The sequence below is a fragment of the Chelonia mydas genome, chromosome 11 (assembly GCF_015237465.2).
Source record: "Chelonia mydas isolate rCheMyd1 chromosome 11, rCheMyd1.pri.v2, whole genome shotgun sequence".
In the NCBI taxonomy this organism is placed as follows: Eukaryota; Metazoa; Chordata; order Testudines; family Cheloniidae; genus Chelonia; species Chelonia mydas.
In genome coordinates, this window is record NC_051251.2 from 8,400,381 (window position 1) to 8,415,015 (window position 14,635).

The following is a 14,635-nucleotide window of genomic DNA, read 5'->3' on the forward strand; positions in this document are numbered from 1 at the left end:
ATGCAGTGCATCCGGCCCCATGGACTTGTGCTCGTCCAGCTTTTCTAAATAGTCCCGAACCACTTCTTTCTTCACAAAGGGCTGGTCACCTCCTCCCCATGCTGAGCTGCCCAGTGCAGTAGTCTGGGAGCTGACCTTGTTCGTGAAGACAGATGCAAAAAAAGCATTGAGTACGTTAGCTTTTTCCACATCCTCTGTCACTAGGTTGCCTCCCCCATTCAGTAAGGGGCCCGCACTTTCCTTGACTTTCTTCTTGTTGCTAACGTACCTGAAGAAATCCTTCTTGTTACTCTTAACATCTCTTGCTAGCTGCAACTCCAAGTGTGATTTGGCCTTCCTGATTTCACTCCTGCATTCCCAAGCAATATTTTTATACTCCTCCTTGGTCATTTGTCCAATCTTCCACTTCTTGTAAGCTTCTTTTTTGTGTTAAGATTTCACTGTTAAGCCAAGCTGGTCGCCTGCCATATTTACTATTCTTTCTACATATTGGGATGGTTTGTTCCTGTAACCTCAATAAGGATTCTTTAAAATACAGCCAGCTCTCCTGGCCTCCTTTCCCCCTCATGTTATTCTCCCAGGGGATCCTGCCCGTCAGTTTCCTGAGGGAGTCAAAGTCTGCTTTTCTGAAGTCCAGGGTCCGTATTCTGTTCTCCTTTCTTCCTTGTGTCAGGATCCTGAACTCGACCATCTCATGGTCACTTCCTCCCAGTCCACTTTAGCTTCCCCTACTAATTCTTCCCAGTTTGTGAGCAACAGGTCAAGAAGAGCTCTGCCCCTTGTTGGTTCCTCCAGCACTTGCACCAGGAAATTGTCCCCTATACTTTCCAAAAACTTCCTGGATTGTCTGTGCACCGCTGTATTGCTCTCCCAGCAGATATCAGGGTGATTGAAGTCTCCCATGAGAACCAGGGCCTGCAATCTAGTAACTTCCGTTACTTGCCAAAAGAAAGCCTCATCCACCTCATCCCCCTGGTCCGGTGGTCAATAGCAGACTCCCACCACGACATCACCCTTGTTGCTCACACTTCTAAACTCAATCAAGAGACTCTCAGGTTTTTCTGCAGTTTCATACCAGAGCTCTGAGCAGTCATACTGCTCTCTTACATACAATGCAACTCCCCCACCTTTTCTGCCCTGCCTGTCCTTCCTGAACAGTTTATATCCATCCATGCCAGTACTCCAGTCATGTGAGGTATCTCACCAAGTCTCTGTTATTCCAATCACATCATAATTCCTTGACTGTGCCAGGACTTCCAGTTCTCCCTGCTTGTTTCCCAGGCTTCTTGCATTTGTGTATAGGCACTTAAGATAACTCGCTGATCGTCCCTCTTTCTCAGTATGAGGCAGGAGTCCTCCCCTCTCGTGCTCTCCTGCTCGTGCTTTCTTCCGGTATCCCACTTCCCCACTTACTTCAAGGCTTTGGTCTCCTTCCCCCGGTGAACCTAGTTTACAGCCCTCCTCACTAGGTTAGTCAGCCTGCTCACGAAGGTACTCTTCATTAGCTTCATTATCTTATAACCAAGATAATTGAAATGATGTGGTATTTTCTATTCCCATTTTTTTTGCAACACTAAAACTTTACGATCTCATTTTCAGCATTTTAAAAAGTTAGTTATAAGTATTTTTCAGTAAAATCAGGATTTCCTCTTAAGGTAAAGGCCCCATGTACATTCATTAATAAATAACACCAAGGCTTCGTTTAACCACGTATGCCTAGAGGAAATGTTTGTGAGGGAGAAAAATAATTCCTTCATTATTTTTCCCTTCCCAAAAGTGTAGAACACAAACTGAGGCAGGTATCAGACATTGAAATCCTCATTTAATTCGATGTGAATTGATCTCACACTGTCTGTGCTCCTGCAGGAACTGATTTGTTCTCCTGGAAGAATGTGGTGTCATTAACATGGATTGTTTGTGTATCAGTACTCCAGACAGATAAATGCTTTGTTGAGCACTGACTTCTACATGTTGTATTGCTGCATGGATGCTGTCTGCTGTAATCACTTGAAACTAATTCTGTGTCTTGAGTTTATTTCAAGTGAAAATGATCTATTCTAATGCACTATGATGTGGTGCTTCTGTGTTCACATATCCCCTTAAGGAGTCTGCTCTGTGACACACTTTTTGTATGGGTTAACCCATGTCATTTAGAATAAAATGCTTTGATAAGCAGACTGGGGCGTTAGCCATAAAGGATTCAGATTAGGCTTTGTTTTAGTGGGACTGCTCGCCATTTTAAGACGGTCCTTCCTAATGTATGGCTGACCTTTGTGACTTGGTTTACATCTGTGTTTCTTTTTGTAAAGATTTCTCCTTACCTTATGATAAAACAATTTCAACTCAAGGATTCTGTGTCTTTCAGCATTGGTTGGACAACACAAAGAGCATTAAAAAACAAGTTAAAAGTAAGTGTCCTTTTAAATTTCTTTTTTCATCCAATCAAGTAGCAATACAGATTGTGGGGACATGTAGTCTAGTGTATTTGCAACACTAGAAGTCATCCTGCCAGGAATAGGCAGTGTTCTGAAAGGAGCGATGTGGTGACAAAATCTTGATACGTGCCTACGGGTGACTTAACACTCCATGGTTCCTGTTACTTAATTCAATATATTTTCCTTAATGCTGGAGGATCATTAAATATGAAATGATTTATTTAGCATCATAGCCTTACAGTTTCTTCAGCAGATGTAGAGCCTTGTCCTCACTAAATGAAAAACTGTCTCAGAGCCCCCTCTGCTTGTTGGGTTGTAGAATGCCCTAATCCGTGTGTGGTCTGCCTATCAAATCACCACAGATGGCATAAAGTTTGGTAACAGCTTATTGGATAGATTCAGTGATAATCTATCACTGGATAATTCTGAATATGTTAGTATGTCAATCTTGGCTGACTATGTTCAGCAGCTTCTTCACTGCAATTGTACTGTCTTTAGGGTCTTGCGATGCTACTTTAATAAAATGTAAATCTTGGAAGGGAAGTCAGAGAAAAGGATCCTAGTTTCAACGCACAAATCCATCTAGAGCTCTGCAGTTTCAAAGAACCGTTAATCCATTCTTTGTCTGGATTAACTCTCTGCCTTCAAGAAAGATGATGCTCCCAAAGAGGGACTGTTCACCCCCACCAAATTGGGTCTAAAACTCTGTGGAATATGGTGGCATAACCTGTCAACAGCAGGTACTCCCCAGAGCTCTGCAAGTGTTTGACATAGGACAGCAGAGTTTCTAAGAATTTGGCTGAGTGCAGAGCCAAAATCCATGGCTTTCTAAATGATGAATAGAGTGCTTAAATATTGGGATTAACCTAGATTTGTCTGTTCTTGGCAAGACCAATCAACTTAATGGTTTAAGACGGCTGGGTTGACTTGTAATATGTAAAACAAACTATTTTGTGTGTCTGTTAGTGTGTGATTTAAAAAAAAGAAAATCTCATGTCACAAGGGAATTCTTTTCTCAGACACCTTGTGCTGGGTCAAAACCATTGATAGGCAGACTTCTGTTATATATGCTTCTGTTCTATAACAAATTCGGACCTTTCCCAGGTAATAGCCTGTTGTTATCAATTTCTTCAATTCATTTACTTTGCAGTTGGCCCTCCATACTGTCTGCATCTTCGTGTAAAATTTTACTCCTCTGAGCCTAACAATCTCCGTGAAGAGTTAACAAGGTAATTTGAGTGTGATCTACACAATTGTATAAAGAAAAGGAGTACTTGTGGCACCTTAGAGACTAACCAATTTATTTGAGCATAAACTTTCGTGAGCTACAGCTTATGTTTATGTTCTGGGATATATTAGCAGGAGAAAGGGAACTGTGGAGGGAGAAATGAATAGGGTCACGCTGAAGGGTCAGGAGGGGAATGGAAGACTGCAACCCTGGAGTATTGGCCCCCCTGCCAGATAGAGCCCCCTCCACTTCCCTGTCCGGGCTTTGTTCAGTAGAGGAAGCAGATTGGGCTGTGTGCCCTGGGGCCACTCTGAACAGCCGAATCAGGAGGAGGCTCTGTGTGGCTGAGGGGTCAGTACTTCTGAGGTGCATCCTTCAACTCCCTGCTTGCAGAGTCCCCACTGGCCTCCCCAGCGGAGAATGGTAACTGCTGATTGGTGGCTGCTGCAGCAGTGGGGGAGTGAGACAGGGAAGGGGACACTGGTCCTCACAGCCGGAACCGCCCACACAGTGCCCCATTCACTTCTCCTGCCTGACAGAGCCCCCTCTGACCTTACCGATCAGCACGGCCCATCAGGTCTTCACGTCCCCCTGATAATCCAAGGGAGCACTCTCCTTAGTTTGGGAACCTCTAAACTAGATGACCCCTTGGGATCGCTTCGAAGCCTGCAGCTCTATGAATAGAGCTGTTTGGCTGCTGTTGGGATTTTTTGGATACTGTGTCCATTGTCTTTTTTCCCCAATATTCATTGAATACATTATTTGACACGTGGGGGGGTTGCCTTATTTAATAAGCTCTGCTAATAGGGTGGCCATAGGTTCTGAGCCAGTGGGATAGCGGGCAGCTTACGTTTTGTCCCACTCCTGTCTTCAGTCTCTTATCAGTTGTGGTTAATTTAAAGCCATGTGATATCTAGCTATGTTTTTGGACAGAAAAACATTAAAATGCATTTGTAACTGTGGATTTCTCTCTGGTATAAGTGAACTCAGTTAGGCCCCATCATTTGCAGGATCCATGCAAAGCATAAGCAAATTGAAGAAGATTATTTCACCATTGTATTGAGATGTGAGTCCACAGTAGTACGCATGCAGGATTTAAGTCATGGCTAAACCTGGGTTTCAATCAGAAAAGAGCTTGTTGGAATCCCTGGGTAGTCCTGCTTTTCATCTGGTACTAACCTACATATATATCTAGACATCACAAGATTGCTTTGTGTATATATGCTTTGTGACTTAACACCCCATGGTTCCTGTTACTTAATTCAATATATTTTCCTTAATGCTGGAGGATCATTAAATATGAAATGATATATTTAGCATCATAGCCTTACAGTTATATATACACCAGAAGGGTCATTGATGTTCCCAGCTGAGTTCAGAATAAGGGCAAAACTTACCAGGTTTGGACAACAGAGATTATTTGTAGAAGGCAATTCTGCCTCTGCAGAGTGGATCAGTCCTATTAGTGGAGAAACTGTCTTGGCAAGAGTGGTCAGTTCTTTCTTGTGTTCTCCTATTCCCATTAATTGTAAACATTGCAGATCCTCTGTTACTCATAAGCAAGGCAATGGTGCATTGTTAGCTCAAGTAAGTGTCAGTGTGGATCTCAGTTTAAATGCATGTTTGCCTCTTGCACGTGAGATTAGAGCTTTTTTTTGTAATAGCAGCATCTGGGGCAGCTCATGCACCTTGTGCTGCTTTGCGCTCCTATAACCAGGGCATAAAGGACAGGGTGGCCACAAAGCTCCCTCAGTTCCCCCTTACTTCCTATGGCAGCAACACCGAACCTGAAAACTGTCCTATCTGCTAGTTCTCAGCTCAGGCTAAATGTCTACAAATCTTTGAAAAAAATCTTCATAATTACTTCTGATCTTCTGTATCTGCCACCATGAGCTGTCTCCATCTGTCTGAACTGAACTTGGCCAACCAGAGCCTCCTGAACAGGGATCCTTAGCATAGTGAACTCAAAACCTGTGGGCTTTAAGCCCTGCGATGAACTAATTACCATCCTGCGATGAACTAATTACCCAGAAAGATAAGCACAGCTGGTGACTCTTCTGTTTGGAAGAATTTCATATACTGAGCAGATGCTCGGTCTGCTTCTCGTTCTCCATCAGAACATATAAGTCATAAGATGTGAAGCTAACGTTCCATTAAGGTCATCAGACTAAGAGGAGACAAGTTCTAAGAATTCTGCTGACAGACAAACCAGTTTCATCTGCTGCCCCATCTAGCATACGAGCAATGCCTGAGATTGGTGCAGAGAAGACAGCACCAAGGAATGACCCAGCACCAACACCTCTGGTGTCAGTCTTGTACACAGAAGTGCCACTCCAAATACTGAGGCAGAGACTCCAGACAGAGCTCAGTGTTTTCCAAGAAGGGCAGATGCCATAAAGCCTCTGGAGATAAATCCACTGTGCCCTACATGACATCTAGGGTTGAGGAGAAGGAGCACCATATGATTTGGCCAATTCCTCCAGTAGTGACCCCGATTCCGGTGATGCATCCATCAGCATCAACAGACTGAGGAGGATGAGCTGGGAGGAGAAGCAAGATCATTGTCGGTACCAAGACGCTGACTTGCACCAGTACGGACTCCAGTATTGAGAGCCCATACTCTTCAGTGCTGTCCCTGGAGGAGGTCGGCTCTTCACCATCACTGGGGCACACATACCCTCCATCTTCCAGTAGAGAGACTTCTTCTCTGAGGTCAGTGGTTAACACTTCAGATAGTTCTGCCAGCTTACCCTACAGGGCTCAGCTTCCACCAGCTCATCAGGAATAGCTCTGGATTGGCCATTATCCAACAAGCGAGCCGTACTTCTATGGCATACCACCATTGCCCTATTGGGGTACCAGGGCCTGCCATCTCAGGCATTGAGAAGCTCATCTCCACTCCTCTTGAAAAAGAGGAAGAGGGTGTTCCTCATCAGCATCCTTGGCCAGAGTACCAGAAAGAGCCGTATCCAGGGACACCGCAGTACCAACGCCGTGTACTGTCATCAAAGGACTAGTCAAACTTGTCACCTCATGAAGCAGTATTTTCAGCAGCAGGACCAGCACCAGATGACTAAAAAAGTATTCCAGAAGTTCCTTTTGATGACTGTACAAACTTTGGAGATCAAGACTTCGAAGTTCAAGACTTCAGTCATATCGGAGAAAATCCACAAGATACCTTGTGCAGCAGTTCAGCCATTATTGCCTTCCCTATAAATGAGGCACTGCTTGGCCCTGCCAAAGTCACTGTGGCAGATACTGGCCACAATAATGCCCATTCTGAAATGAGTCACGAAGAGATATTGAGTACCTCCTGTGGGGTATGAGTGCTCCTAGGCTCTCCTCACCCACTCGCCTTAGTTGCGGTACAAGAAAAGATGAAGTCCAGTAAGAGGTACCCCACAGGACCCCAAAAGGCTCAGCTTATTTGGGAGAAAGTTGTACTTTGCTGCACACAGCTGTTGGTGGCTAATTGCTAATCCTTACTGGCCAAATATGGCTTTCTAACATGGGACAGGGTGATAGCAAGGAAGGGTATCACAGACCGGTGGACCCACTGGTGGACACACACCAGGCTTCTGCAGTTGGACCCATGTACTGGATCTGTGTGCTTCTAAACCACCATGAGTCTGGATAGATACCAGCCACAATCCCTGGCCTCTTGTGCACACGTCATGGTCTCTCTCACTCTCTTGGGAATGGGATCCAATGGTTCAGATCAGACAGGACAAGGCTATGATCGTGTTGGTAGCCTCATGCTGGCCAAGACAGTTTGGCTGTTGGGCATACTGCAGATGTCCTCGTGTCCGCCCTTCCCCGCCCCATACACCTTCTGACCTGCTTGCACATAATATCTCAGAACAATGGTGAAATTCTGCACCTAGATCTGCAGTCATTGCACTGATGTTTTGGATGTTGGCTGGTTGAGCACTCCTGACAGAGTGCTCCCTACAGGCTCAGGAGGTTCTTGTATGAAGCAGGAAGCTTCCCACTAGGAAGACTTACTCCTCCAAATGGAAATTTTTTCCATATGGGCTGCCCAAAACCAGATAGCCCAAGTGGAGGCCCCAAGACTGATGATCCTTGACCACATGCTGCACCAGAAGCAGGTTGGACTAGCATTTAACACTTTCTAAGTTAACCTGGCAGGAATATCAAAGTATCACAGTTCAGTACAGTCATACTCAATCTTCTCAAATCTGACAGTATCAAAATTCCTGAGTGACCTCCTTCATGCTTATCCTCTGGTTAGAGACCTAACTCCCACATGGGACCTCAACTCACAGACCCTCCCTTTGAAACATTGTTGGAGTGTTCACTACACCACCGGACCATCAAAATGGTCTTTTTTTTATGGACATCACTTCAGCTCTGAGTCAGTGAGCTCCAAGCCCTTATGGCTGAAGTACCTTACACATCCTTCCATAGGGACGTCGTGGTGTTGAAACCATGCACAGCCCAGACAGATGCTGCTATTTTAACAATACCTCTCCAGTCTTTCACACGTGAGGCTTATGCACACCTACAGTGGGATCCACAGTAACTACAGTATCTAGAAGAACCACAGTTATTGTAGGAAGAAAAGGAGTACTTGTGGCACCTTAGAGACTAACCAGTTTATTTGAGCATGAGCTTTCGTGAGCTACAGCTCACTTCATCGGATGCATTCAGTGGAAAATACAATGGAGAGATTTATGTACACAGAGAACACGAAACAATGGGTGTTACCATACACACTGTAATGAGAGTGATCAGGTAAGGTAAGATATTACCAGCAGGAGAGCGGGGAGGGGGCGGGGGGGCGGGAGGGAAACCTTTTGTAGTGATAATCAAGGTGGGCCATTTCCAGCAGTTGACAAGAACAGTAGGGGGAGAAATAAACAAGGGGAAATAGTTTTACTTTGTGTAATGACCTATCCACTCCCAGTCTCTATTCAAGCCTAAGTTAATTGTATCCAGTTTGCAAATTAATTCCAATTCAGCAGTCTCTCATTGGATTGTGTTTTTGAAGTTTTTTTGTTGAAGAATTGCCACTTTTAGGTCTGTAATCGAGTGATCAAATAGATTGAAGTGTTCTCCGACTGGTTTTTGAATGTAATAATTCTTGACGTCTGATTTGTGTCCATTTATTCTTTTACGTAGAGACTGTCCAGTTTGGCCAATGTACATGGCAAAGGGGATAGGTCATTACACAAAGTAAAACTATTTCCCCTTGTTTATTTCTCCCCCTACTATTCTTGTCAACTGCTGGAAATGGCCCACCTTGATTATCACTACAAAAGGTCCCCGTCCCCCCCGCTCTCCTACTGGTCATAGCTCTCGTTACAGTGTGTATGGTAACACCCATTGTTTCATGTTCTCTGTGTATATAAATCTCCCCACTGTATTTTCCACTGAATGCATCCAATGAAGTGAACTGTAGCTCACGAAAGCTTATGCTCAAATAAATTTGTTAGTCTCTAAGGTGCCACAAGTACTCCTTTTCTTTTTGCGGATACAGACTAACACGGCTGCTACTCTGAAACCAGTTATTGTAGGGTAAGTGACATTTCTTTCATGGAGCTGCTTCTTTGGGCATCCCAACCAGAAGAAGAATAAAAGGGTAATGCTGTTTTTCACTGCCAGGTGTACTAGTCCCCCCTTCCTTCCCAATCCAAAGGAAGAGCAGTCTGTAAGCTAAGATTTTCTGCAGGGCCTTGCTATGGAGAGCAAGGTGGTAACACGAGACTTTATTTTCTTCCAGTTCCACTCTCCTGTGGCCAGTTTTCAGGATGGGATCTAGGCAAAGGCACTTTTGAGAAAAATTTTAGACATCCATGCTTTTGAATGAATGGTGGTGCTGACCGTCACATGGTGCATTACTGAGTCCTGATGGGGCAAGAGCGAGAAACGAGCAGGACTAATCCTGCAGCATCTTCCTCTTTCTCCTTAGGTCCTTGATCCGAATTCATATAAGTCATCATTTGGGTTTTTCTTCGTTTGCACTGTGCTCAGTCTATGCAAGCCCATACTGAGAGGCCTTGAAAGATCAGCGTGCAGCATCTTAAATCTAAGTTGCACCTTATTGAGTTCTTAAATGTCAGGTTATAGCTCCTTCTGTCCAGCTGCTGACTGACTGGCATTAGAACTGCTAGCTCTAATTGATTATTTTGTCCTTTCTTTTACCTTCACAGGTATTTATTTGTTCTTCAGCTAAAACAGGATATTCTCAGTGGAAAGTAAGTACTGTTAGTATTCCTCCTGGGGGAATTCTGTGCCAAAAAATAATTCTGCGCACAATATTTTAAAATTCTGCATATTTTATTTGTCAAAATAACGCAATATAATCACTCTGATTTCAATTATTTCGGTACTTTATTTAAACTACAATACTATGAATGGAAAATGGGAGTAGGGAGCAATGGAGGAAATCCCCAACCCCCCTTGCCAAATAGTAATGTAGCTAGATTTGACCCTTTATTTCTAGTTATTAGTCAACAAATATGCAGTCATATGCTCAGTGTTCCATCATAGGCAACTGAAGAGCAAGTGCGGGCTGGGAAATCAAACTCACAATTTATATTGGCTACTGACCATCTCCAGAAAGGTCAGTAGCAAACAGTTCATGGAGCACATTTTGATAGGAAATTTTTTCAGTCCAAAAATTTAGACCAGTTCTAATCACAAAAGCACCCTAAGCATTTATAAGGCCATACCGTCCTTTACACCCTTCTGGCAATGTGAAGGAGCCTTAAAATGTTTACACCTGTTTTATACTCATGGGGGAATTGACAAAGACAATGGAAGACAATTCACTACGCAGGCATGCTACTACATTCTGTTCTGCCTGAGGGAACAGAGCCTGCCCCATGCCTTCCTCCTCAGAAACACCCTGAAGCCCTGCCCCTCTACACTGAGTGTGCTGAAGTAGTGAGCAAGAGGGACACTGTATGTGTGTCTCGCTCTCTCTCTCTCACTTGCACAGCTGCCCAGCCCCCCTCCCCGGCGGTGATTTACATCTCTACCAGCTGCTCCGGGCCCCCGAGCCAACCTGCCTATGGTGCCGGGGAGGAGGTGCATGACCGCTCTTGCAGCTTCCCTTTGCTTTCCCATCAGAAGTCATTTTTCTGTGGGGAAGCAAAGAAATCGGCAGGGGGCTACGAATTCTGCGCATGCGCAGAGATGCACAATTCCCCCAGGAGTATAGTATGTGTGCTACATTGAGTCTCTCAGGCAATTACAGTGTGTTTAACATGAGATTTAACAACACAGTTTTTTAGGAAAACCAGGAACCCCAGCATTCAGTTTGACAAGAATGTATTTTTCTCTTGATACCTTCTGTGTGTATGCAAATGTGTATTCTTGGTGTGCTGGCTCAAAGAGTCAAATTAGTGTAGCCTGGATATTATAGTACTTATCTCAAGCATCAGTTTATCAAAGATCTGACATTCACTGGAACGAACCGCATCTCAGCTCTCAAATGCTTGAGAGTTGTCTCCTCTTTGCGAACACAGTCACGCAAAGGTTTATCTAATGAGCCATTTTTCCTGTGGCAGGTTGGAATGCCCGTTTGACACAGCGGTCCAGCTGGCAGCTTATACCTTACAAGGTGAGTGGGGTGGGGGAAATGACTGTGTAGACTCTTCCTTGTAGTCTTGCACCCTCCTCTCTCTGCCACTGTGGTGCAAGGATAAGTATCTTGGCCAGGGCTCGGTAATCCTAAAGCTGAAAAACCTACTTTCCTTGCCTGTTAATTTGTCAGCATATATTACAAAGTGCTTTGCCACATCAGGGAAGGGTGAAAGGAGCTTCTGAAGAAACGCATTTTAGCCAAGGAAATGAATTGGCACTAGGCACTTTGCAGAGTGCAATATGAACTGTACGTGTTAGTTTTCATTTTCCCCTAAAACGTTTTTTCCTCAGACTTGTAAGAAGTGACCACTTTCAGACTAACAGTTCACTGTGCACTCAGCTTGAACTGCCCTTGTACGGGAACAGGGCTATCCCTCTGGTGTCTCAGTGCAGTCAATTCCTCAGGTTCCATCCTTGGTTAAATGGAATCATGCACCAAACTACAGTGGTTCCAAACGGGGTTTGTTTACACACACATTGCACTGGTTTAACTAAAGGTGTGATGTTGCACCAGTCTCGTTAAACCAATGCAGTTTTGTGTATGGACACTCCACATTGGTTTATACTTGGATCATGTGGGTTTAGCTCACACCAGTACAACTTCTATGCGGACCAGGCCGCTGTCTGCTTCCTTCCACTTTCAGTTGAGTTGACAGTTCTGGGGATGATGGGATCCACACAGGAATGGAAGGCTATAGTTTTTGTTTGTTTTATTGGTGCAAAGGGAATTGTGCAGTGAAATTCTTTTCAGTTATGTGATCTGTGTTTAATGTACCATAGACCGCTCTGGAAAAATGCCCCTCTCTATATACTCCATATACCTTATAAAACCTATTTGGTATCATGCTTATTCTTGCTGTGATTCGTAAAGAAGACTAAGTCAATCCCTGAAATTTTTTATTCTCCTAGGTATTTTACAAAAGATCTGCTCAGCTTAAATATGAATAGTGCTGTAGATCAGTGGTTCTCAAAATGCAGGTTGGGACCCCAAAGTAGGTTGTGACCCTGTTTTAATGGGGTCGCCAGGGCTGGCATTAGACTGGCTGGAGCCCGGAGCCAAAGCTGAAGCCCTAGCCCCACTGCCCAGGGCCAAAGCATGAGCCCCACCACCGAGGGCTCAGGCTTCAGCTTCAGCCCTGGGCAGCGGTTGCAGGCCCCCTGCCCAGAGATGAAGCCGCTGGGCTTTGGCTTTGGCTTCCCGCCCAGGGCAGTGGGGCTCGGGCGGGCTCAGGCTTCGGTCTCCCCTCCTGGGGTCGTGTAGTAACTTTTGTTGTCAGAAGGGGGTCGCAGTGCAATGAAGTTTGAGAACTCCGGTATAGATAATCATAGAATATCAGGGTTGGAAGGGACCTCAGGAGGTCATCTAGTCCAACCCCCTGCTCAAAGCAGGACCAATCCCCAACTAAATCATCCCAGCCAGGGCTTTGTCAAGCTTGACCTTAAAAACTTCTAAGGAAGGAGATCCCACCAGCTCCCTAGATAACGCATTCCAGTGCTTCATCATCCTCCTAGTGAAAAAGATTTTCCTAATATCCAACCTAAACCTCCCCCACTGCAACTTGAGACCATTACTCCTCATTCTGTTATCTGCTACCACTGAGAACAGTCTAGATCCCTCCTCTTTGGAACCCCCTTTCAGGTATTTGGAAGTAGCTATCAAATCCCCCCTCATTCTTCTCTTCCGCAAACTAAACAATCCCAATTCCCTCAGCCTCTCCTCATAAGTCATGTGTTCCAGTCCCCTAATCATTTTTGTTGCCCTCCGCTGGACGTTTTCCAATTATTTCGCATCCTTCTTGTAGTGTGGGGCCCAAAACTGGACACAGTATTCCAGATAAGGCCTCACCAACGTCGAATAGAGGGGAACGATCACGTCCCTCGATCTGCAGGCAATGCCCCTACTTATACATCCCAAAATGCCATTGGCCTTCTTGGCAACAAGGGCACACTGTTGTCTCATATCCAGCTTCTCGTCCACTGTAACCTCTAGGTCCTTTTCTGCAGAACTGTTGCCTAGCCATTCGGTCCCTAGTCTGTAGCAGTGCACTGGATTCTTCCGTCCTAAGTGCAGGACTCTGCACTTATCCTTGTTGAACCTCATCAGATTTGTTTTGGCCCAGTCCTCTAATTTGTCTAGGGCCCTCTGTATCCTATCCCTACCTTCCAGCGTATCTACCACTCCTCCCAGTTTAGTGTCATCTGCAAACTTGCTGAGGGTGCAGTCCACACCATCCTCCAGATCATTAATGAAGATATTGAACAAAACCGTCCCCAGGACTGACCCTTGGGGCACTCCGCTTGATACCGGCTGCCAACTCGACATGGAGCCATTGATCACTACCCATTGAGTCTGACGATCTAGCCAGCTTTCTGTCCACCTTATAGTCCATTCACCCAGCCCATACTTCTTTAACTTGCTGGTAAGAATACTGTGGGAGACTGTGTCAAAAGCTTTGCTAAAGTCAAGGAATAACACATCCACTGCTTTCCCCTCATCCACAGAGCCAGTTATTTCGTCATAGAAGGCAATTAGGTTAGTCAGGCATGACTTGCCCTTGGTGAATCCATGCTGACTGTTCCTGATCACTTTCCTCTCCTCTAAGTGCTTCAGAATTGATTCCTTGAGGACCTGCTCCATGATTTTTCCAGGGACTGAGGTGAGGCTGACTGGCCTGTAGTTCCCCAAATCGTCCTCCTTCCCTTTTTTAAAAATGGGCACTACGTTAGCCTTTTTCCAGTCATCCGGGACCTCCCCCAATCGCCATGAGTTTTCAGAGATAATGGCCAATGGCTCTGCAATCACATCCGCCAACTCCTTTAGCATTCTCGGATGCAGCGCATATACTTGTGCTCGTCCAGCTTTTCTAAATAGTCCCAAACCATTTCTTTCTTCACAGAGGGCTGGTCACCTCCTCCCCATGCTGTGCTGCCCAGTGCAGTAGTCTGGGAGCTGACCTTGTTCGTGAAGATGGAGGCAAATAAAAGCATTGAGTACATTAGCTTTTCCACATCCTCTGTCACTAGGTTGCCTCCCTCATTCATTAAGGGGCCCACGCTTTCCTTGACTTTCAGAGCCAGTAGTTAAGGTAGGGAAACTTGTTGTAGAGAAATCTGTTGCTTTTCCCTTTATATTAAACAGTGTGAATGCATTCTGTTCTGAGAGATACTGGCATTGATAAATGCGTTTGATCTAATAGTGCAGTAGATAAAGTGTTTAGAAATGCAGGGTGAACTTAATAGGTCATATACCCTATTCTTAAATATTGGCATTTCCTTTCTACTTTCAGATCTGTTCTTAATTCCACAGTGAGTTCTCTAGCAGTGCTTTAATCTTACTGTCTGGTTGGCAGCTGAGCAGATT

The 14,635-nt window shown here is 44.9% G+C and overlaps 1 protein-coding gene across 1 annotated transcript in view; it reads left to right on the plus strand.

Moving 5' to 3' along the window:
- The window catches only part of EPB41L5 (erythrocyte membrane protein band 4.1 like 5), a 59,046-nt gene that overhangs the window by 23,241 nt on the left and 21,170 nt on the right, over positions 1-14,635 (plus strand). The window contains exons 4-7 of the mRNA XM_037913139.2: positions 2,366-2,408; positions 3,586-3,664; positions 9,837-9,881; positions 11,199-11,251. Of these exons, the coding sequence (XP_037769067.1) occupies positions 2,366-2,408; positions 3,586-3,664; positions 9,837-9,881; positions 11,199-11,251 (220 nt within the window). The remainder of the gene's footprint in view (positions 1-2,365; positions 2,409-3,585; positions 3,665-9,836; positions 9,882-11,198; positions 11,252-14,635) is intronic.